Consider the following 23,957-nt stretch of genomic DNA (forward strand, 5'->3'; position numbering starts at 1 on the left):
TGTCCTGAGACAGACCTCTGCGGTGAGAACCAACCTATGTCTAAAGGCAAGAGGCTCTGTGGAGCTATGAAAGCCAAACCTGGGAAACTACCCACGCACGGAGGTGTAGGAAGAGTGACAGAGGCCCTTCCGTACTCTCCCAGGCACACCACTCTCTCCATGGTCCACCCATGCCTGAAGTTACGTAAACTCCAGTCCTCTGACTGGGCGTGAGCACATGAATCCTTCCTGGCCAGGAGTAACCCTCCAGAGAACTGTGGCCGAGGGAACCTGTGTTAGTCAAGCTAGAAGCAGCCACCTCAAGGACTAGTGTATGGACACAGGTCCTTCAGGATGTTGTCCTGAATCCACCAGTGCCTAAGATGACATATATTCCTGCTTACAGGAGGACAGGGCCAGTAGAAGTCTCCCAGTCCACCTCTCAAGCCCAGGGCCACACTGACCTAACAAGGGCTTTATACCAAGCCACACCCTCAGATTCTTCTTACATACACCACTCTAGCCCTTGGCTGGCTTAAGTGTTGGGAGCTCTCCGGACACATTCTCTCCTCTGTAAGCTGACATAACACAGCGAACAATGTGGAATCTGCCGCTTCCTAGCCAGTCATCTCTACCTCTGGGGTCATCACTTGGATGACTGAGTCAGGTTGCCAGGGGGGGAGGGGGGACACTAGCCTAAGTGGCCATGGAATGAAGCACCTCAGCGCAGCACCTTAGGAGCACCTCCTGTGAACTGTGGCCAAGTATGAGGCCCTGGAGGGCTGGCAGCCTCCAGGCCCTAAGCTACATAGTCCCCGCATGGTCCCAAAGTAAGACTCCACCTAGGGCTCGACCACTCCCCAAGAGAGAGCACGCTTACCATAGTCAGTCTCACACCATTTTTTTTTTTTTGGTTTGTTTTTTAATTAAAACAGCAATAGGTTCCTGCCCAGGAAAAGGCTAGAATAGGCAGGTCTTATTTCACAAAAATATATTTTCTTCTTTTTTTAAAAACACCACCAAAGTAAACCTATTAGCTTCCATGAGCTGGTCACACCTGGAGAGTTGGTACGGCTCCCTCATGGCCTTGAGCAAAGAGCTTGAACCATCCTGCAGACTCCAGTCCGAGCACCCGGCGGCTGTGAGCCTGCTGGTACCCAGGGTTAAGTGGTCAGCTCCAAACCATGCAAGAAAAACCAGCAACACCCACAAAGCAAAAGGCAACAGGGATAATAGTTCAAAAAGAAAGGCAGATACCACTAGAGGTGGTAACCAGGGGCTATCTGAGGGCAGTGTGCCCCTCAGAGACCATGGGCCAGTGCTGGGAGGAGGCCTTGGGAAGCTCAACACAGCTCTCAGGAAGTCTTAGGAGATTCACATGGCTTGTCCCCAGTGTGTGCTCAGCACCTGAGACAGGATAGCGATGTCCCTGATCCAGGCCACAGTGTTCAAAGTTCATTCATTCAGTTGTGATTTAAAATATATATACAACCAGCACGGCATCCAGGACAGGACCAAGGCTATGGCCTGTCCATAGAGGCACCAGCTGCCTGCTCTTCAAGAAGCAACAGCACTTGCCGGGGTACACAGGCCCCTCCAAATCATCCCTTGGGTAGAGGCCTGAGACCCTGGGAGCAGCAACAGCAGAGGCACTGTGGGGCACGTGTGGCCTGGCCGGGAGCCCCTGAGGTCTGATTCTTTGGCACTTGGGACAGCTAGTTGCAGAGACAGACAGGAACAATCCCTCAATTCCTCGAATGCCCAGGACCAGAATGGCAGTAGCTTATGGCTGTGGGTAAGTGCTGCCCCAGCACAGCTGTACGGATGCTGGCAGACCAGTGGGGTCCCGGGCCAGTCCCTAGGAGTCCTCCCCCAGGATCTCCTTCACAAAGGCAGCAATGTCCGTCTTCTTAGTTTTGTGCAAGGTGAAGAATGGGTGTTCCTGGTAGGAAAGAGAGGTACAATTTCTAGGGGTGAAGGGGTACAGGAGAGAGTATAAAGGAGAGGTTCCCTCTTTTCATCCTGGCCTACTCCCACTGGACCGCTACCCCTAGAAGCCCTCCAAAACCATCAAAGCTTGTGGCTCTGAGCCTCACCCTCCTGCAATAGTCCTTCCCACCACACAAGTATCTCTTTCCTCAAGCGTACCAGACCACTGCCCCACTAGACCCTCTACCCTTCCTTCAGCAGCAAAGAGCTCAACTCCATCCTTCCCTGATGCCACGATGACTCCTGTGCCCCACTGTCACAGCCCTGTGCACCTTTCCACAAGGCCTGGGGTGCACTCATGAGCGAAGGTGAAACTCCACAAGCACATGCAGGGGCCAGACAGAAGACTTACCCCTCTACCCTGGGGTGCGACCCTCTTCCAGACAGTCCCAGAGAGACCCACCCAGCCACTACCCAGCACAGGGGACAGGGCAGGCACTTCCAGTGCACACTCACCATCAGTTCCAGGTAGCTCATGCGCTCTGCAGGGTTCTTCCTTAGGCTAGGAAAGAGGGCAGTGAAGCCAGGCTCGCATGGAGGAAGCAAGTCTAGACAGGCTGGGCTTGCCCCCACTGAGCAGCATACTCCTGGGCTCAGAGGAGCAAACTGTCTGGGGGGGGGGGGGTCTCACAAAGTGGCTTGGGGTCCGTGGGTACTAAGTACATAGTCTTACAGCAACTTTCCTGCCTCTTGGAGCCCACTTGTCTCTGTAGTGACCCAGGCTGGGTCCATGGCACCGACCCTGACATGCTCTGCCTGAACCGCACACTAGATCATCCTTTATCAGAAGAGAGGACTCTAGTCCATGGTTCTGGAGCATAAAGACCAATTGAAGAGAGTCAGACTAATCAATGACTTTGTTACTGGCCTTGTGGGCCTGCAGTTTTCTTGTATTCTATTGAGAGGCTTTGACTTGTCCTCTGAGCATCTTTGAGCCAAACATACAAACATTGGTTTTCTCTCACTGGTTTCTTCTTAAAAATGTATTTTCTAAATCTCTTTTGTAACCCAACAGTTATTTATAAGAATCTTCTGTCTGCTCTTCTAAAGGTCCTGAGTTCAAATCCCAGCAACCACATGGTGGCTCACAGCCATCTGTAATGAGGTATGATGCCCTCTTCTGGTGTGTCTGAAGACAGCTACAGTGTACTCACATATAATAAAATAAATCTTTTTTCTTTTTCTTTTTTAAATATCTATTTACTTATTATGTAAGTACACTGTAGCTGTCTTCAGATACTCCAGGATATGGAATCAGATCTCTTTATGGATGGTTGTGAACTGCCATGTGGTTGCTGGGATTTGAACTCAGAACCTTTGGAAGAGCAGTCAGTGCTCTTAACCGCTGAGCCATCTCTCCAGCCAAAATAAATCTTAAAAAAAAAAAAGAAGAAGAAGAAGAATCTACTTTCATGTTCCATGCAGTTATTTAACTATGGTTAGAGAGCTGGGTCTGTATAACTACTTTTCTTACACTTTTGTAACTTCAAACCTTTTTTTTTTCTTTTGTTTTTTGAGACAAGGTTCCTCTATATAGCCCTGGCTGTTCTCTAACTCACAGAGCTCCTCCTTCCTCTGCCTCCCAAGTGCTGGAATTAAGGATGTGCGCCACCTCTGCCTGCCTGCCTGGCTCAAAAATGTGGCTTTAAAAAGCTTCTATGAACAGTCTGTAATTCAGTAAAAACTTCTAGACAGCAAAAATGCAACTTCATTACACATTTTAATGTTCCATAATATATGTTCTCTCTCTCTCCCCCTCTCTCCCTCTCTCTCCCTCCCTCTCTCTCTCTCTCTCTCTCTCTCTCTCTCTCTCTCTCTCTCTCTCTCTCACACACACACACACACGCGCGCGCGCGGGCACAATATCTCTGTGCTCTTCGGGGCTACCTGATTCATCCTTTTCTGCGAAGATTAAAACTAAAAGCTGCTTATAGGACCCGGGTTTTACTCATGTTGGAACTAGCTTTACCTCCTGCCTTCTGATACCAGGTGGCTCAAGGGCTAACCTGCTGCAGGAGGAGGGGACACAGCCCAGACACTCACCACTGGCTAGTGAAGTCCACGAACTCAGGGGAGAACTGGTCCGCTGGGAGCTGTGGGGACGGCTCCTCCACCACCTGCTTCAGTTGCTGGAACGGCGTGCCCCAAGACTCATAGGGGAACCGCAGAATGGCCATCTCAATCTGAAGTAGGGACAACAGAGCCAGCAGGCTCATTTGGTACCCAGAAGCATGAAGAGGAAGGGACCTACCCATCCTTCCCCGGCACCCAAGGCCAGGCTAGTGATGCTGACACTGACTGCCCTCGTACCAAGCAGCAGGCCTCGTACTTAAGCTCCTCTGACTGGACTGGCAGACCTAGCTCAGACTAAGGCTAGCCCTAGACTGGGTTTGACCATCACTGTTTTTTGCAAACACCCTAAAATTGGATGATTTTCTCTAACAACTTAAGTTCCAGATATTGTGTCAAACATGAGGAATGGCAGCCACATACATCTCTCCCATGAGGCAGAAGTCAGCAAAGCACCTCACTGAGTCAAGTCCTAAGCCCCTGTTGGCCCCAGCTACTTCCTCTTCAGTACCTCCCAACACAGACCTCAGTATCCAGGGCCACCTATCCAGCTGTTGTTTTTACTAGTTAGGCCAACAGAAGTGGTGGACTCCTGCATGGATACCTCCTGACTGGTGCAGCAGAAGGCCTCAGTGATAGGCCTTAAGGGATGGAGAAAGCATCTCTATAGCAACTGCAATTGGCCCCACATAGAGCGTTAGTTACTATGCTGAGAGGGGCCTTTCCTGTCAGTCTCCATGCCTTGCCAGCCAGCGTGGAAACAGCCTGGGTGGGGAGACAGTGTGTGTCACATGTGTGCCTGCCCACAGGACAGAACTGTACTCAGAATTTCTAGAATCTACTGTGGGACCTTTCTGCAGACCACAAGAGAAAACTTAGTGGTAGCACCCATATACCTAACCAAAAAGCACCAGAGCATGGACTTCAAACATCTTGTCATGTTTGGTTTTTCCAGATAGGGTTTCTCTGTGTAGCTCTGGCTGTCTAGCTGTCCTGGAACTGACTCTGTAGACAAGGCTGGCCTTTTTTTTTTTTTTTTTTTAATTTATTTATTTATTTATTTTTATTTTTATTTTTTTTTTTTTTGGTTTTTGGTATTTTTCGAGACAGGGTTTCTCTGTGTAACCCTGGCTGTCCTGGAACTCACTTTGTAGACCAGGCTGGCCTCGAACTCAGAAATCCACCTGCCTCTGCCTTCCAAGTGCTGGGATTAAAGGCGTGTGCCAACACTGCCCGGCTGACAAGGCTGGCCTTGAACTCAGAGATCCACCTGCCTCTGCCTCTTGAGAGCTGGGATTAAAAGTATACATTATCAGGGCTGGAGAGATGGCTCAGGGGGTAAGAGCACTGACTGCTCTTCCGAAGGTCATGAGTTCAAATCCCAGCACCCACATGGTGGCTCACGACCATCTGTAAAGAGATCTGACACCTTCTAGTATCTGAAGACAGCTACAGTATACTCACATATAATAAATAAATAAATCTTTAAAAAAAAAAGTATACATTATCACTGCCCAGCCTGATGATCCTTTTTTAAAAAAGAGTTTAGAAAAAGATAAACAAAAACTACCTTAACACAAAGATGTATAAGATGGTTTATCTATCACAGGACCACCCCTGCGAGCCAGCCCCCTATAATGATTGAGTGCTGGAGACAGCAGTGGAGATGGTGCCACCACTCAGGTCCTTCCTGGCTCAGAGTATGACTTGTGTCTGTGCAAGGTAACTTCTTTGTGTTCCAAGACACAGATAATGTCTGTGTACCCAGAGCTCCCAAGGCAGAGCCCACCAATCGATATGGTGAACGGTGCTGCTGCTCCCTGCAATGGCGGCATTTTAAGTGGAAATGTTAGGCCAAGGATAAACATGAGCGGTGTGCCTGGAGGGAGAGGTTCTAGAAGACAGACAGTCCAAGCCTCGCTTCTGTTCCTGGGGCCTGAAACCCTACTATAAAACCCTGGCCCAGCCTTCAAGATAAAGCCTCTTTAAAAATAACAAAATGTCTTAACCGACAGTCATGAGATCAATCATGGGAATTTGAATAGTCTCAAAACAATTAGACAGGAGGAACCAAGACAGCAGACAGCATATCTTGGTAACTGTGACTCCTGGCGGTCAGAATGTCCCTTTCTGTTAACTATCTTTGCAACAGAAGATAGACTATTCTTGCTATATCATTTTCTCACATATGTGCAGGACAGGAGTGTCCCTGTTTTCAAAGATTTTAACTTCATTGTAACATTGTGCTGGCTAGTTTTGTGTCAACTCTACACAAGCTAGGGAAAAAGGAACCTCAACTGAAAGCAGGCCCCGACAGATTGGCCTGTGGGCAAGCCTGTGCATCTTCTTGATTGTAGGATACCCCAGCTCACCACAGGCAATCAACTCAACCTTTGGGCTGGTGGTCTTGGGTAATGTAACAAAGCAGGCTGAGCAAGCCAGGAAGCAACTCTCCTCATGGCTTCTGCTTCAGTTCTTGCCCAGACTTCCCTTAGGAAAGGGGTGCAACTTGAACACTGTAAGCCAAAATAAGCCCTTTGCTCCCCAAGTCCCTTTTGGTTATTGTGTTTTATCACAGCAACAGGTGAATCAGAGCTCTCTGCCCGGCAGTTCTAGAAGGCAAAAGCCCATCCCCACACCTGGGCTTAGATTTGCCTGATCCAACTCAACCCTAATGGTCTGGGCCCTCCTCCTCCCTCCAAACCAAGGGTCCTTTCAGCCTCCACAAGCCAGGATCTAGAGCCCCATCCTACTGAACCTGGGGAAACACAAAAGGAGCAGCAACAGGCTCCTGCTTGGGAGGGAGAGAAGGGGGGACCGGGACCAGGTGATTTTTGTTGTTGTTGTAGGTTTTTTGGGGGAAAGGGGTAGGGTTTTTTTTTTTTTGGTTTTTTTGTTTTGTTTTGTTTTGTTTTTTGAGTGTTGGTAAGGATATTGAGGCAGGGTCTATGTAGGAGGCCAGGCTACCCTCAAATTCACTAGGAATCTAAGGATAGCCTTGAACACCTAGAATCACATTAAAAAAGGATGCTACCATAGGAATCATATCACAGGAGGGTGCCATCATGCCCAGCTAAGAGTTTACCTTCTTGATTTACTTGCACGGCAACAACTAAATCTAGCATTGGCTAGGATTTCCTAATCTACACCAGTGGCTCTAAGGAAAAGGCTGACATCACAGAATCCAGATAACATCATGGTCAGGAAAGGGTCCTACAACTCCCAGATATCCTCTTACTAAAATAGAAATGTTTGATGGAGTCCACGGACCCTGTGCAGATATACTCCCACCCCAATAGGCCAGCGAGTGCTGAGCCCAGCCCCAGACAGTACCATGGTGATGCCAAGGCTCCAGACATCAGACTTGACATTGTAGCCCTTCTGATTCAGCTCTGGGTTGATCCTCTCAGGCTGCAAGAGAGACCAGAAGGCTTGAACACCCCATAAGGTTCCCTCAATTAGACCTTTTCTATTCTACTCCAAAACAGAATACCATTAGGTTCCCCTGCCTGCATGATATAGGCCAGCAAGAGCCAGACCAGAGCCAACCCCTGCCTTCCCACCAGGCCACCAGTCTTAAGGATCCCTGCCTTCCTAACAATAGAGAACACAAGTTCTTCCAAATAGGGATCATGGAGTATAGGTAAATGGTGGTGGGGTCCCTAAGACTGGAGGTACAGCTGGAAAAATGCAGTCCACTGCACAGAGGCAAAATCTTGTCCTGTCCTCCACCTTGCGGAGATGCCCTGACTTACGGCCATGTAAGGCTTGCAACCAGCATCCATTGTCTTTGCCACAGAGTCCACCAGGTAGCCACTGATGCCAAAGTCACACATCTTCACATGCCCCTCCTTGTTGATGAGGACGTTGGATGGCTTCACATCTACAAGTAGAGCATACCTTTCTCAGTCCCTGCCAAATGGAATGCTGTCTTCTCCAGTGCCCTGTGGGCCAGCGGCAGGCTACCCAGTGCCCCAAGGATTAGACAAGGAAGCAGAGGCAGTGAGATCTGCAGCACCAGGTCCCATCACTCGGCTGGATGACAAATCAAAATGTACTTCAGCCTTTCCCAACCAAAGAGAAACATCAGAGCTCTGGAGACTCTACCTGAAGGCTGCCCAAGCACGCCACCTACTATGGACACAAATCCAGCAAGCAGAAGGTAGTGGGTGAACAACAGGGTGGAGTGAAGGTGTGTGGATAGGTCTGTGTGCAATTGAGGAGCCCCACCCACCCCCCTGCCTCACAGGAGGCAGGAACCCCCAAGGAAAGGACCGCATGGATGTGAAAAAGACAAAGAGGCCCAGAAGCAGACGGGAAGGCTCCATGCCAAAGAGCCAACCACAACGACCCCAGGACGAAACGGGACGGGTGCTTGTCATCAGAGTCCACGTAGCCTCCTTCGCTTTCTAGGTACAGTGCAACCAAGTTAACAGGAAGCTGGTATTTCCTAAGTACAACCCCGGAGGGGAAACCCACACCAGTGGTCATGGAGGCAAAAGAACCCCAGAAGAGCTCAGGGTGGTTATGTGTGGGGTAAGGGAGCGTGTGTCAGATTCCTAGTGTGACATGCCACAACCCAGGTGTTTCACAGCACACAAAATGCATGTATGACTGAGAAGCAGGCCATGGAACCCAGAAAAAGCAGGGATCCACTTAGTTCCTCCTATTCAGAGCACAGCAGAGCCAAAGGCACGAATGCAGAAAGCAACCTGTGCCCCACCAGGTATATCACAGTCTGTCCCTCCCAGAGCCTCGGTGGCTGATGGAGGACACTGACCTCTGTGGATCACAGACAGCTTGCTGTGCAAGTGCTCCAGGGCCCGCACAATCTGGATGGGGTGGGAGAGGCAGGACTGCTGTTATTCCAGGTAACAGAAGTGACAACAAAGATCCCCATCTCCTCTAAACACATCCCAGCTCCTCCCCAAGCCCCAGATCTGCCCATCATCCTGGCTGTCCTAAGACAAACATGTCAGCTTCCTGCCTTCCTCCTACTCCACAAATCCCAAGCAGTGCCTCCTAAGGGCTATCACCAAGACCTACCAGGCCCCCAAGTTTCTCCCACTCCCCCAGGAGCCACCTCTGGACATCAGGCAAAAAGAGCCTGAGGCATGGGATGGTTTAAACACTTCCGGATGCAAACAGGATTAAAGGGCATCCTTGAGGGCTGGAGAGATGGCTCAGCAGTTAAGAGCACTGACAGCTCTTCTGAAGGTCCTGAGTTCAAATCCCAGCAACCACATGTTGGCTCACCACCATCCGTAACCATCCATAACAAGATCTGACGCCCTCTTCTGGAGTGTCTGAAGACAGCTACAGTGTACTTACACATATTAAATAAATAAATCTTTAAAAAAAAAAAAAGAAGAGCACTGCCCACCCTCTTTCCCTTGGCTGTAGCAATACTCGAACCAGAGTTGCTGCCCTCCTCTAGAAACAGTAGGCTCAGAAAGCAAACATCTTCTCAAAGCAGCCTGGACCTCCAATAGCTGTCATGGGGCATCTGAGTACAAGGCAGTGGGAAATACTGAGATCCTGTCTTCAAAGTGAGTGGGAACGTGGGGGCCTCGCTCACGGGCTTGGAAGCAGGGAGCAGCCCAACCTGAGGCGCCCCATCCCAGAGGCCTCTTCAGTAAGGTACTGCTCTCAGGCTTCAGAAGTACTAAGCCTTAGAGGGGACAGTTGCTCTGCCAAGACTCAGTCACATAGCAGGTTCTGTGCGTACTGGGTAGAGCAAGCAGGCCACTCACAGACACAGCAATCTCCCCCAGAATGTCTTCCGGGATTTTCATGTTCTTCTCCAGCACCTTCCGGTAGAATTTATCCAGGGAAGTGTCCATGAGCTCCATGCAGATCCACACATCCCCCTGTGAGAACACCCAGTGCTTAGCTGGCCCTCCAGTGCTGCCCAGGCCTGGACAGTCTACAGGCTCCCAGTGCCTTCCCCAGCCCTCATCTTAATGGCCTAGCCTTGGGCACCAGGTCCAGCCTCCACCTTCTCCACCTGGGAAGGGACATGATGAACCTCACCCCTCACTACCACCATCTGCCTCTCTGGAGCCTCACCACACAGTTCATGCCCCCTAGTCCTAATGTCCCCCATCTGTGTGCTACTGCAGCAGTGTTCCTAGGGAAGCAGGAACCTAGTGTGTCCTGAGACTTCCAAGTCAGGACATAAAGGGGCAAGAACCAAATGTCTTCACTGGCAAATGACCTCTCTTCTCCCCCGCAAACCTGCATCGCCTTGGGATGACTTGGCTGACACACACACAAGGTGCTTCGCCCACCACGTGACATGCACAGTGTGGGGTCTGAGCCACTGCTGGAACCTGAGAGGGACCCAAAGGAAAGCCAGGGCAGAGACACATCACAGAGCACTCAAGAGCTCTAAGGTGGCAGGTCACCATGAGAAGTCCCTGTTCCATCCTGACTCTGGTGCTCACCTCATGCTGTTTCCAATACTATATGCTTCCAGACAGCCCAAATGGCAGCTCTATGCTCTTGATCCTAGACCTTATACCTCACTTTACCCTCCATTCCTCTACCCTAACATACATGGAGAATCTAGCCCAGACCCTCACCCCTCTACAGTGGGGGCTCGCCCTGCATCCCCACTATAGAGCTAGCAGAAAGCAAATGGTCCCAAATCCAAATCTCGGCTCCCATGGAGCTCCAGGTCCGTGACTACAACCTGAAGAGACCTGCTCAGACACCTGCTTCATCTTCACACAAGGAATCTGAGGCACAGAGTTGGCCAGGAACAAGAAAGCCTGCCACTCAAGATCCCAGCTGAACTGCCTCAGGCGGCGGGGCACTCCCTATATCTTGGGTATAGCTCCCATACACCCAAGGTCCCAGGAACTCCACACAATTAGAGTGGAATGGCAGTTGTGATTGGCAAGAGGTGGGCAGAGACAAAGCGTACCTCTCTGAAGAGGGCACCATAGAAGGTGACAGTGTAGAAGCAGTCGACTGTGCGCATGTTGATGTCCAGGTCCATAAGCAGACGTTTCTGCTCCTGTGAGTTCACAGTGGCCCGGATGCGCTGTAGAGAGCCACATGTCAGGGCCGTGTCAGGGCTGCTTCCCCTTACCCAATCCATGAGGGCCAGGAACATTGGAGAATCCATGGCCAAGCCTTGTCTATGTTCTGCCTCAATGCTGGTGATGACAGTAAGGGCCAGAGCCGCAGGTAGGCGGCCACCCTGAAGCTCAGCCACTGCTCCCTCTGGTGCTACTCCAGGAAGGGTGAAGCCCTGCTTACCTTGACAGCCATGATGGTGCCACTCTGAGCATGCCGCACCTTCTCCACCACCCCATAGGCTCCACGGCCCAGCTCGGAGATGGTCACCAAGTCATCAGCCTCCACTTCGAAGTTCTTAAGAGGCAAAAAGGAGAGGTGATTGGTGATCATCAAGCCAGAGACTGGCTCTTGTCCCTCACCCAGAAAAAAGCAGAGGAACAGCTAGTCAGATCTGAGATCAAAGCTGCTAGACGCCAGGCTGTGTGAAAGAACTTAGCCAATCTGACCCTGCCACTGATCCCTATAAAATGGATGCAAAACCAAAAACTCAGAGATGTTGGAAGAAGTCTTCCACACACATCTCAGCAAAGGGAGCGATTAGTCAATCATCTACTGAACCTTTGTGGGAGTTCCCTCCCCTGAGTGAGAGACAGGGAATTACACAACTGGACTAACAGAACACCAGGCAGTAACAGGGCTTGGAGAGGGAGGATCTTCCAAGAAGAGGCTCCAGGCACACTCTGCCCTGCTGCACATCCCCAAATCAGGCTTCTCAATGGTAGGTGGTCTTCCACGGCACTCAGGGGTATATACAACATGGAGTCTAGGGTCTGACCTGGGGTCTGGGGAGCCCAGGAGCCTGCATGTCCCACATGTTGTTGCCAGGTGAGACAGATTTCATGTGGGATTCATAGCCACACTCCGAGGTGGGCAGTGTGGCAGCTCTGAGCTCTCCACACCCCTAGAAGGCAGCTGGAACGTACTTCTTCCAGAGAGGAGGTCTAAGGGCAGGAAGCCCAGGGCCAGCCACCAGCAAGATAAGAGATCAGCTCCTCCCCAAAGCCCAGCTCTGTCTACCACCCAGAGCCACCTCTCAATGGCCCTATGGGATAAAATGTAGGAGGCCTCTCAGTGTCTAGTCACCACCTACTCTGTCTCCGATAGTGATGAAGGTCCGGGAGTCCAGGTTCCGGGGGGGCCTGTGGAGAAATCAGATCCATAAGCCTCTCTGAGGGAAGGAGCAGTAGGGGGTGTGAGGGTAAAATATGCTGGCCACGGGGCCGCTTACACAGCCACCTCAGTTCAGTGATTACTGAGCATCCACTAGGTAAAAGTGTAATGGTGCAGCTGCCAGGCAGCCCTGACAGAGACCCCAAGACAAGGATTGGGAGGGCATGGGGCAAGTAGTCCCACTGGAGTCACCCAGGACAGGATGAGAAGAGACTGCTCTCTTGCCCACCTCTGACATCCATAAGCCTGCTTCTTACTCACACCCCCCGGCCTCCACCAGGGGGGCCTCTCCAAGTCTCAACAGAGTGAGAAACTTAAGGCAGACTCACGTGGGGTTGGACACAGGTGGCTTGGACACACAGGATATCCGTAAATCCTTTTTCCTTTTGGATTTTCCTGAAGTGGAGGAAAGACAGAGATCTGGTCAACATTTAGTCCTGAGCTGGGCAAAAATAGGGACAGAGGTCACTCAGACCCCTGGTCCTCACTACCTGACCCACACAACATACATACACACATACATACATGTCTGAGAGTCAATGTGATCAGTACCCAGAGAGCCTCAGGGCTTTGAGGTAGGCAGACCATGGTTCCTCTCAGGCTGGGGACCTCTCAGTCCTTCTCCTCCCACAATAGCAAAGCCAAGCTCCACCCGCCTGGGAGCTGCCTTGCAGCTGGGAAGCACCAGACAGCTGTGCCTATAGCACAGACACGCACACACTCAAATGCTCAGCTATGCATGAGTTTCCAGGCCTCTTACTGGCAGGAATGGAATGTCGTCTGCCCAGTACCAGTGTTCCCAGCCACACAAAAGCTCGTGTCCTACGTCTCTTGTTATGGGCTGAGCTGTGTCTTTCAAAACTTATATGCTTAAGTCTTGACCCCCACTACCCAAGAATGTGACCTTATTTGGAGAATGGGTTTTTTGAAGCTAATTAAATCAAAGTGATATCATTAGGGTTGGCCCTGGTCCAGTGACAGGGCTGGTGAGTGTGTTTGCAGGTGTGCATGTGCACACACATGTGCTTTTGAGAGAAGAATCCCAGGTAAGCGTTCTCGCAACCCCACCAGTGTCCTTATGATAGAGGAAATGGGTACAGAAAGGGAAGGTGCATGAGCTACACAGGGTTGCCACTTGCCACCTCTTAGCCAAAGAGCCCTGAAAGTGAGCACAGGCAGAGCCTTCCTCCTCTCCAATTCCTGCTGTGAAAGTTGCCCACTCTGTGGCCATGGGACTTTATGACAGTAACCCTTGCCACACTGTGTCCTTCCATAAGAGTCAAGCTTTGTGGGGTAATACCTGAGACTGAGTTCTATTCCCTGCTCACTGGATTTCCACACTCGGAGCCTCAGTTTACCTACCTGTCAAACCAGAGCACAGACACCCACTGGAGCAAAGAGGACATGGCCTGGTGAACAACTGGCATGACCCGCCCTAAGATGTCCCCCTCCTCCTTCTAGGCCCACGTGGCTCAGCACCCACCACCGGCAAGTAAGCACCGACTCTGTCTCAGCTTCTCCAGGAAGCAGAGGCTCTGACCCCCACAAGGGGGGAAAACATGAGAGAGACACGGGATGAGAGAGGTAAATATGACAAGTCTCCTCAGTGTCACAGAGAGCAGGAAAGCAGCAACCAAATGCCTGCCCTTCCCAGAGGCTTCCAGTACATACTACAGACTACTCCCAGTTCATTCTGGCCACCTAGCCCTAAGTCAGGAACTGCCCTCTATACCTACCACCACCTGCCCTGGAGACCTCAGCTCCTGAAGTCACATCTAAACCAGTTTCTGGCAGATCCAGCCATAGCTATGCACAATATAGAGCTTGGGACGTGACTCAGACAGTAAGGCCTGTATATTCAGGCCAGCCCAGAGTGACTCTCAAAAGTACTGACCAGAAGACCAAGGTAGGCAGCTGGGCTCACTGCAGACCCCTTTGGTGGGGGGTTCTCCCTGTACTCTGAGTCTCATGCACCTGTGGCTCCAAGTCTTTGGCAGGCACAACCTCTGGGTACATGTGCTAGGGGCCAAGGTAGACAGCTTCAAAAACTCTGCACGTACCCAGACTGGCATGCGTGCAAGCTATTTCTCTGTACTTTGACCTGCACTATCGAGTTTTCATTTCTGATATGAGATTCTCTGTAAGCAAAATATAAAATATTCTATAATAAAATACACAACTCTGCTTAGAACAACTAGAGTCACAGTCCCGGCAAGCCTGCCTAAGTAGGGCTCATACTGTTACCCACCTGCATCACCTCCACCTTCTGCTCTCCTGTGTCTATTGCAGCAGATTGGGAGATGTTAGAAGCTATGCCTTTTGCCAGGCCTCAATTGCCCCATCTGTCAAGGTCATGCCCATACCTGCCTGTTGGACATGGTGGTGAGGTTCTCTTACTGTCCCAGGCTGGGAAACACACAGCCAACTACTGTAACAGGGCCACCAGCCTATGTTAGGAGTGACCTGAGCTACAGGGGCAGCTATGCCAGCTGTCAGGGGGAATGGGCACGGCCCCCATGGAGACAGCCCAGAGAGGCCTGGAGCCACCAGCCACGCTGGCACTACCCAATGCCAATGTCAGGGCTGGGCCCAGATGGTCAGGCAGCCTGGGGCTACCCAGGTGTGGCCCAAGGTGGTGACTGTCACCACAACAAACAGAGGCTCTTGGCCACTATGAGCAAACCACAAGCCTGCCAGGATCGTGGGGTCCTTTGTGCAGGCCAGTCCAGTACTAGGCATCAAAATAGCTCACTCTAACTTCACAGCAGTCCCTCGGGCAGAAAGCGGGGACACTGAGGCTGAAAGGGATTCAACCACTAACCTGAGGTTCCAGCCCTGATGATGAGGTACCCACAGATAGGGTAAAATTCTGGCCCCCTCTCCCGCCCTTACACCACTGTCCCCACACCTCCCTGGGTGAGCCACCTGGTTTCCCACCGTATTGCTTTGCACTGCCATTCTCTCTGCCCTTCAGCGCCATCAGGCTGGTACCTGACCCTGTACTTGATGCTGCAACTTAGTTCCCTTGTTATCCCTGACTCCTCCGGGCCTCTACTGTCGCTTCTCACAGTTACTTTCCCAGACAGGCCACTCTGGAGCCAAGTGGCTGGGCTCAACCCTCACTCAGCCCCTTCTTTGTTCTGCACTCAGACACATGATTACACCTCTCTGGCCCCAGGGCCCCAGCGTGATGTGTAGAGGAAAGGCAGACCTCCCAGAACCCGGCAGTGCCCAACGGAGGATCAGGGGTGTAACTGAGGCCACCTCCACCTCACAGCTCCGTGAGGGAAAGGTTTTCACTGATCCATTGCACAAGTCGGTCAAAGAGGAGAGATGGCTTGACAAAGGGTGTTGTGGGCATCTGGTGAGGTATGGCTATGACCCTGACCAGGCTCGCTTGCTCTAGCATCTAACCATCAGCAGGAATTTCCTGAGCAGGCCACAGGGAGCAGTCACCACAAGACAGTAAGTCCCATCCCATGGTTTCCAATGACTAAAATGACACCCGTGCCTTGTTTACAATCCCTGCCCCTCCACCCGAGCTTCGTACGGCTCTCGGGCCTGGGCAACCAAATTGGGAGCTAATACTGCCACTTATGTGTCAGAAAGCAAGGTGTCCCATCCTCCCGCTCAGCTGGTCATCTGCACACAGCAGTCTTTCAGAGAACATGCTAGGCCAACCACAACTGGGCGGGATACACTGAGCACCAAAAAGAAGGGTAAGCTTTTCGAGTGAGCAACTTCCCCTGGGTAGATACCTGTGCCAGCTCAAGTGCCTCTGTCAGGTGAGCACTTGATATGGGCTGGGGTAACCATGAAGGGACTGAGCCAGGTCCTCTGGGCATGGCCAAGCACAGATGGAAAGGGCAAGAGTCTGTGGCTGCCAAGGGCGGAGCCCCAACCAATTCCAGGACCCAGTACTGGCCTCACAGGTCAACAGAAGCAAGAATTCTCCTCTGGCAGGACCTCACCAAGCCTTCATCCTGAGGGCTGTCAACAAGCTCCTTTCCCTTCAGCTAAAAATCGATAGTTCATGCATTCCTACTCCCATGCGTGTTAGCATGTGCCAGGCCAAAGTACTGACCCTTGGATCCCCGACACCACCATCTACATGTTTACTATGCCCAAACCCTGCTGCTAATATCCAGGGCCCTTTTCAGCCCTGTCCCCAAGGAGCCTGACCTGTCACTGCACACTTGCTGACTCAAGACAAACTCCTGAACTTGGTGTCATCTGTGGTGATGCAGGTGACCAAAGCCAAGGCCGTCCACATAGCCACACAGCTGGACAACACACAGGTTGGGGCAGGCAGGAAAACACTCACCCATACAGACTCTGAACTGTCCTAAACCAGCACCTCAACCAGCATACAGAACTTCCCTTCCACTGAGGTCCCAATACAAATGAAGCCAAAACCAAGAGAGAAGGGGCACGGTGGTCCTAGCCATCCGACTCCAGCTTCTTCCTCTTTTCATCCCAGGGATACCCTGTCATCGACAGTGTGAACAGCCTGGGCCTCTGTAGGACAGAGGGATAAACACACTCTGGGCACACACCAAAGTTCAATTTTATTTATCTGTATATTTTAAGGCAGTGTCCCGTAAGACCTCATTGTATACTATACAGCTGAGGATGACATTGAATTTTTCATTTTGAGACAGAGTCCCATGATGGCTTCTTCCCACTCAGTGCTGAAGTCAAAGGTCTACACCAGCACAGCAGGCTACAGCATTGAACTTCTGCTCCTCTTGCCTCCACCAACTGATTGCTAATAAGCACAACTTTTAAAACTGCAGCTGTCACTCAATGGTAGAATGCTTACCTAGCATGCACGAGGCCCTCACTTGAATCCCCAGAGACCCTGAGTTTCATCCTCAACAGCACATAAAACCAGGGGCAGGGTACATTTGTGATTAAGTCTCAAAAAGAAAAGAAGATGGTGGGGAGGGGAGAAAAGGAGGAGGAGGAGAAAAAGAAGAAAGAATGGGGAGCAAAGGGGGAGGGAGGAAGCAGGAGGGAAGAGGAAGCAGGGGCAGGCTTCACCATGGGCCCACACTTGCAGGAGGGCCCATGAGCGGGTCATGTCCAGAGTCTGGACAAGCCGTGGGTGCTGCTGGACAGAGCATCCTGAGACACAGCCAGGGCAGCCCCGGCCTCCAGCTCAGCCTCAGCACTACCATAACCCTGCAGGCAGGGAGAAGGAAGGACAGGGAGGGCTAGGAAGCTGCTGACCCTCCGAAGGCCAAGTATCACTAGGCTTGTTATCTCCGTGCCCCAGTAAGACAGGGCAAGCTGCCACAGTCTCTGCTCTTTACCTGCAATGGGGGAAGAAAAATCTGCAGGGGCTGCTGAGCACACAGACCTGACAGTTATGGCCAACAAGGAAAAACAACCAAGGGGAGGTGTGAGAGAATTCACACCTGAGTCCTGCTGCCCACTCCCTCACTCACTCACTCACTCCCTCACTCACTCACTCACTCCCCAGGCTAGCACCAGGTCTGACATGGATGAAATTCTACCACCTGAGAAACTAGCCCTGGAGATTCTACCCCGAGGCCAGCCCCACGCCTCCCAAGCTTCCCTCGCCTATGCTCAATGCCACCGGTCAACACCGTTGAGTGCCAGGGGCAGATCTGCAGAAAGGAGCAACTGCCTCCCTTCTCTGCTTCCCTTCTTGATTTCCTCAGGGAACTCAGGCAGCAGTGGGAGCTTACAGCTTAGGAAGCAGAGGAAAAAGAGAGCTGAGAGCTCGGGGCTCTCAACCTGAGGGACCCCTTTAGGGTCAAATAATCCTTTCACAAGGGTCGCCTAAGAGCATTGGAAAACAGTTATTTACATTACAATTCATAACAGTAGCAAAACTGCAGTTATGAAATAGCAATGAAAATAATTGTATGGTAGGGGTCACCACAACACAAGGAACTATATTAAAGGGTCACAGCATTAGGAAGGTTGTCCTAGAGCCTGACAAACTCTGGCTTTCTGACCAAAGAAGCCTTGTGTCACAAATCCTATGAGTACATCAGCAGAAGCCATTTATTCACCTCCCGATGAGAAGCGGCCAGAATCCCAACAATTAAATAATGACAGATGCCATTTGTTTGGGAAACTCTATCTCCCATCTTTACTAACACCCTTCAGGGGAGAGGTGCTTCCTCCCACGGCCCAGAAGAGGACTGAGAGTCAAAAAGGATATGCCATTTGCCCAGATGAGGAAGTAAGGGTCAGGATGGGATCCTAGGCCCATAATAGCATAGCTGCAATTAAGGATATTTGGATATCCTTAATTTATCCACTGGATAAAGACCATCTGCATCCACACAGCCAAGGCTCCGAACATATTTTGCTGGGGGGAGGGGATGCACTTTGGCTTCTCTGAAAGACACCAAAGACTCACTGGGCTGAAACCTATACAAAGTATCAAGAGTGTACTAGCTACAATTTGTTCAATGTTACATTGCAAAATGGGCAGCGTAGGGATCTGACCCCATAAAGTTCAAGCTGGCTGACCCTGCAAGGCCACACTGCTCCTGGCTTTCCCCTGGCCTTGTTCCCTGGGCCAGGGGCAGTCAACAACAGCTGCCATCTAAAGTGGTGAGCAAGAGGAAGCAAGAGTCATTTACCTAACAGAGGAAGTTCCTGGACAGGACAGGAGGATCTGCCCAGAATCAACCAAAGGTCCAGAGCAGACCAACTGTGTGCCCAGCCCTGGGCCAGGGGCAGCCTGCAGGTGGAGGTATGTAACCCCCTGCCTGGCATTGCCCCTTTAAGCTATAGGCAGTGACTGGCATGCCTGTGGTGAGGCAGCATCCAGTGCCTGCTGACTCACCCACCGGAAGCCTGGCTGCCTCTCCCCACACAGGCTGACTGGGAACTTTACTGCCTTCAGGCCCTGAGCCACAGACTGGCTGATAGAGAGTTTCCTGTGCGTCACACCAGGACTTGGGGAAGTCCCCAAGGTGCCACCCTCTAGTCTTTCCAACTCTCAGGACAGGAGGAAAGCTATAACCATAGCAGATAGGACCAGGACAAGACATTCAGTGCTCCTTAGCCTTACTGGGCTGCCAGAGACACCAGCCACCAATGAACTCCACTGATGACACCTCCAACAGAGTGCCAAAGGCCATCCCTGACAAGATATACAAGGACAAATAAGACATGCAAACCCAGACCACCCTGACTACCAGCTGCCCTTGGCCTCAGATGGCAGCCAGCGACCCACTAATGAGCAAGGGAGACAGGAGAAGTCACCAAAGTTGAGGGACCTACATGCCTCACGCATGTGGGAAGAACTTCCTAAGCTTGAGCACAAAGAACGAGGCTGCCAAGCGTCCGGTGGGAAGTTCGTAGATAAAGCTGCAGTCCCCACCAAGGGTCAGTGCTACCACTACATGCTCTGTTCAAAGTCCTCTGCAAACAGGCTAGTAAGATGGCCCAGCAGGTAACAGTACTTACTCTAAGCCTGATGAGCTAGGTTCCATGCCTGAAACCCGCATGATGGAAGGTTGATCCCCATGGCTGAACTGAAAGAACTGATATCCATGAAGTATACTGACCACGTGCATGTGGCACGAACATATATATATATAACACTTTTATGCATATATATATGCATAAGTGTAATTTTTAATTTAAGTTTCCTGCAAAGGTGGGAAAGAGTTCCTGTCACCTCGCCAAGGTCTCTACTTTGCATCTGCTGCAGGGTCACACTGGGGGGAAGCATCCACTGTTTAGACTGTGTGCACAATAGGTAGTCCTCTGCTTCAGCAGACCTCATGCTCCAGTGAACACGGGGGTGATGGCCAGGGCACCAGTGTCCCACTGCTCTCCTAAGCACCTCACATGGGAATGGGATGGAAGGAGCTCTGGGGAGATCATCACAGAATCCTGCGGTAGTTGAGCTCTGCACCATAGCTGTGCAGCCTCTGTGAATGGTTAGTGTTCCCAAGCCTCTGTTTATGGGCAAAGAGGGCAATGAGTAGTAAACAAAGCAATGTATAGCATGTGGTTAAAAAAAAAAAAAAAAAAAAAAAAAAAAAAAAAAACTCTTTTGGTGAATGGATATTGTCAGTCCCCTACCACAGCTATCTCCAGACCCCTAAAAGGCTACAAGGATCCTAGGCCTGGGAAAGAGCCTCCACCCAATCCATCCAATATCATGCTACCTAACCTACAACCTGCAAATTCACACTGGTCCTCTCAGAAGAGAGGCCCGGAACGTCCAGTGCCAGGCCTCAAGTCACCAAGCACATGAAAGTCCACAGTCTCCCTATACACTGCTTTGCAATGTCACTCACAATCTCTCTGCCTGTGATCTGCAACTGCAACTTTTATTTTGATGAGGCATCTCTTGCCTGGAAGAGCTGAAATGCCTCCAAAACAAACACTGCTTCCAAACCCTTCCTGAGTGGAGCAGCATCTAATTTCCTGGTTCTCAAGTTCCACGAGGTCTGCACTGCAAGTCCCTCCCCAGCCACCTCCCCCAGTAAGTGCCTCCCTAGTTACTCACAGAGGTTGGGCAATGGTCAGGGATCTGGCCTCCCACTTATGTAAGATGCAATCACCCCGCCCACTAGGCTCCTGCACAGCTATGGAAGCCAGCTGCAGGGGACCCAAAAGGCCCCCGCCTGCTCAGGACAGCCTGCCCAGGACCAGGACTCCTGAGGTCGAGGTTTCCTAGGTCAGAAGGAGAGAAGGCCACCACTGCACACGCACCCTCTTGAGTGCCCACCATTCCTGCTCTCTGTGCTCTGCAGCTGCAACCCAAAACTGGGACCAGACCCCACAGGGCTGAGCCTTTCTAGCAGGAAAGCTGGAGACAATCAGGGATGTGCAGCAACTATCTTCCCCTGGGTACCTACTCTGCACTGGGTGCTATGCTGGGTTCTTGATCATCTCAGACATGCTTGCTTCAAACCTCTGGTATTCAATCTCACATCACACCCCTAATATCCATTTCATTAATAAGGCCTAGACATGTCCAGAGACTAGCCAGGTAAAGCAGTTCAGAATGCAGAAAATCAACCCATTCCTATCTATGGGTCCAGCTTGGAAATCTTTTCTGCAGCCCAACATACTGAGTCTCTGACATATCAAAACATCCTTCTCTCTTCCTGGGGGAAAAAAAAAGCATCCTGACCTCCAAACCGTGTCCCCCTCACTTCTCATGACAAACACTACTGCTGCTGCTGCTGCTGCTGCTGCTGCTGCTACAGCCCACGCAGCACCACTGCCACCTCACAGCAATTTCCAGGAAAGACAGTTAGTTACTTGGAGAAGACAAGTCCAAGCCTTGTACAGTCAGCCCCTGGCCTGCTGCTAGCCCAAGGACCAAACAGCATGTCTAAGAGCAGCCGCCCAAGAAACACTAGGTGCAAAGAATCAGTCAGCTCCTAAAACTCAGTAAGAGTAAGAAGATTGCAACTGAGTCAACAAGTAGCAGGTAGCACGGGCTGAGCTGCGAAGTGGAGACACCAGTAAGTTCTACAGGTTCAGTCTCAAGGAGGAGTGCAGGCGGCCAGTTTGCAGGCCAGCAAGGCATGGGGCAAAGGATAGGAGTTGGAAGAGAGGAGGAGTTCTGAATTCAAAAGTAGACAGGTTTCCGGCATTGGGAACACAGCCCAGGGGCCCAGAAGAGAGTAAATTCCAGCCTAGACAAAATCCAAGAACCTGACATGAGGGGGCTAGTGCAGCCCAAAGACCCTCTAGAAGGGATCAGTGAGATCCCGGCTGAGTCCAGGATGAAGCCCCGAAGCCTAAATGAGAAGCTCACGGTGAGGCTTCCAGACTCGGAGCGGAATGAGTACAAGGTCCTGCCTGGGTGAAGTCCCACGGCCTAAGATCCGGATTCCAATGAAGTCCCGTGAGGTTCCGGGCTTGGGCTGGACCCAGTCCTGGGTTGGAGTGCAGATGCCTGTGCCCAGCCCGGAAGGGAGTCCAGGGTCACGGGCGGGCTCAAATTGAATGTGGCTCGGGCGGCGCGGTAGGGCGAAAGAGCCTACCTTTGGTCTGAGGCAAGCTGGCCGGCGGACTCGCGGCGGGCGACTCCATGCTGCGGACGGAGAGCACTAATCTAGAGGACAGCAGACTACACCGGGGTCGGGCGCGCTCATGGCTGCTGTCGGCTGGCAGCGGCGGCAGACGATGGGCGACAGGCGACAAAGACGCGACAGTTCCAAGCGTCCGAGGCGGGCGGCGCCACAGCCACACTGGGCAGCGCCGGACGCCTGCCGACGGCGCCACGCAGGCCCCGCCCATCGTACTGATTGGCCCGCCTGAAAAGGCCCCAGCCTATCAGATGCCGCCCGAACTGTCAGCATAAACCCCACCCTCCAAGAGCCGGAATTCAACCCAGCTTTCCCCCTAGTCCAGCTCGGCTCCGCCCTCTTGCCATCAAGATGACAGCCCTACCCACTCGCGGGATTGTGCTGGCGTGGTCCTGGGTGCCCCAGCCTGTGCCCCCCTATGGCGCAGCGTGTGCGGGTCGCAATCTGGAAAATCCCAAGATCTCTAGGGTGGCGGGGCTGGGCCGATGTGCTCTCGGTGGGGTTAAAAGTGCTCCCTGAGTGAGACTAGACTCCTAAATGGCTGAGCCATACCGAGGATGAGCGTCCATGTGCTCCCCTGAAGAGAGCGGCGACCACTGGCTTGCCTCCTAGGGCAGCAGGAAAAAAGCGATCCCACGGCGGGCGCGTGCCAGGTGAGTGTTCACCGACTTTGGGAAAGAGTTTACTGCGTCTTGCTGAGCGAACACGCGTTTAAGTCCAGCCTCTATGAGCACCTGGCACGCCAGCACCTAGGGAGCGGGGGAATTCAGAGACTAACCTTTGCCTAGTGACAAAGTAACTGTTTGGTTGTAACATTATAGCAGCTCTACTCCCGGAGTTGGGGGTAGTCTCAGATTAAACAAAGTGTCATTCCAAACATTGAAATACCTTTTGCTAGCCTTGACTGGGGTTCCATCTCGGCCGTCGGTCGCTGAGCCTCTGTCCTCACACTAACCAGGAATCTCTAGGGTCGGTTGGAAAGCCAGGTCTAGTGAGGGCAAGAAGCACAAGGTCAGGGAGACAGTCGGAGCTCAAGTAGGTCTTAGCTCTCTGGCCAACGCTCAGGCACCAAATGCCTTGCTTGCATATTTGATTTCTACTGCAGGCCTCCTCCCGTGCCACGTGCCCCTCCCCATTAGGAATCCTGAATGTCTCATCCCCTGCTGTATCCCAAGGCTTAGCCCAGGGCCATGCACATAGTAGGTGCCAAAGAACTATCCGAGGAATGAACGGAGGAAGTAGGAAAAGCATGCCACAGACGTGGGTAAAGTGACTCTAGTCCCGTGCCAGCCCCACAGGCACCAGGGTGACTCAGACAAAGCCCTCAAACAGGAGGAGTTTAATGGGTTAGTCAGAGAACTTGACAAACAGCCCAGGGATCACAGACTCCAAGTGGGGTGCTATAAATAGATACAAGAGTCCTAAGAAGAGGCCCTACCTCACCTGGGTGGGGTCAGAGAAGGTGACCTTCATGGACTAGTAGCCAGGAAGAGAGGTAAGAAACTCCTTAGAAGAAACAGAAAGGCCAGGCAGGAAGTAGAGATCTGCTCAGGAAGCCAGGCTAGGATGGAAGGCCACCAGATTTTTTCTCTCTGGCTAGCTCTGGCAACAGCATCT

The 23,957-nt window shown here is 51.7% G+C and overlaps 1 protein-coding gene across 2 annotated transcripts; it reads right to left on the reverse strand.

The window, feature by feature from the left end:
* Positions 1–884: 884 nt before the first annotated feature.
* Map2k3 (mitogen-activated protein kinase kinase 3) lies at positions 885–23,328 on the reverse strand. 2 transcript variants are annotated; one of them, XM_052197129.1, is made up of 12 exons: positions 23,229–23,328; positions 12,624–12,690; positions 12,215–12,263; positions 11,305–11,418; positions 10,967–11,086; positions 9,792–9,908; positions 8,819–8,870; positions 7,794–7,921; positions 7,372–7,449; positions 4,012–4,151; positions 2,425–2,470; positions 885–1,921 (listed from the first exon to the last, which is right to left on the reverse strand). In XM_052197129.1, exons 1-12 carry the CDS (start codon positions 23,254–23,256, stop codon positions 1,838–1,840), a joined length of 1,023 nt encoding a protein of 340 aa, XP_052053089.1. In that variant the 5' UTR covers positions 23,257–23,328; the 3' UTR covers positions 885–1,837. The 2 variants fall into 2 exon arrangements, with proteins under 2 accessions (XP_052053089.1, XP_052053088.1); XM_052197128.1 differs by lacking the exon at positions 23,229–23,328 and adding an exon at positions 22,296–22,534.
* Positions 23,329–23,957: the final 629 nt, after the last annotated feature.

This window comes from Apodemus sylvaticus, chromosome 10 (assembly GCF_947179515.1).
Source record: "Apodemus sylvaticus chromosome 10, mApoSyl1.1, whole genome shotgun sequence".
Classification (NCBI taxonomy): domain Eukaryota; kingdom Metazoa; phylum Chordata; class Mammalia; order Rodentia; family Muridae; genus Apodemus; species Apodemus sylvaticus.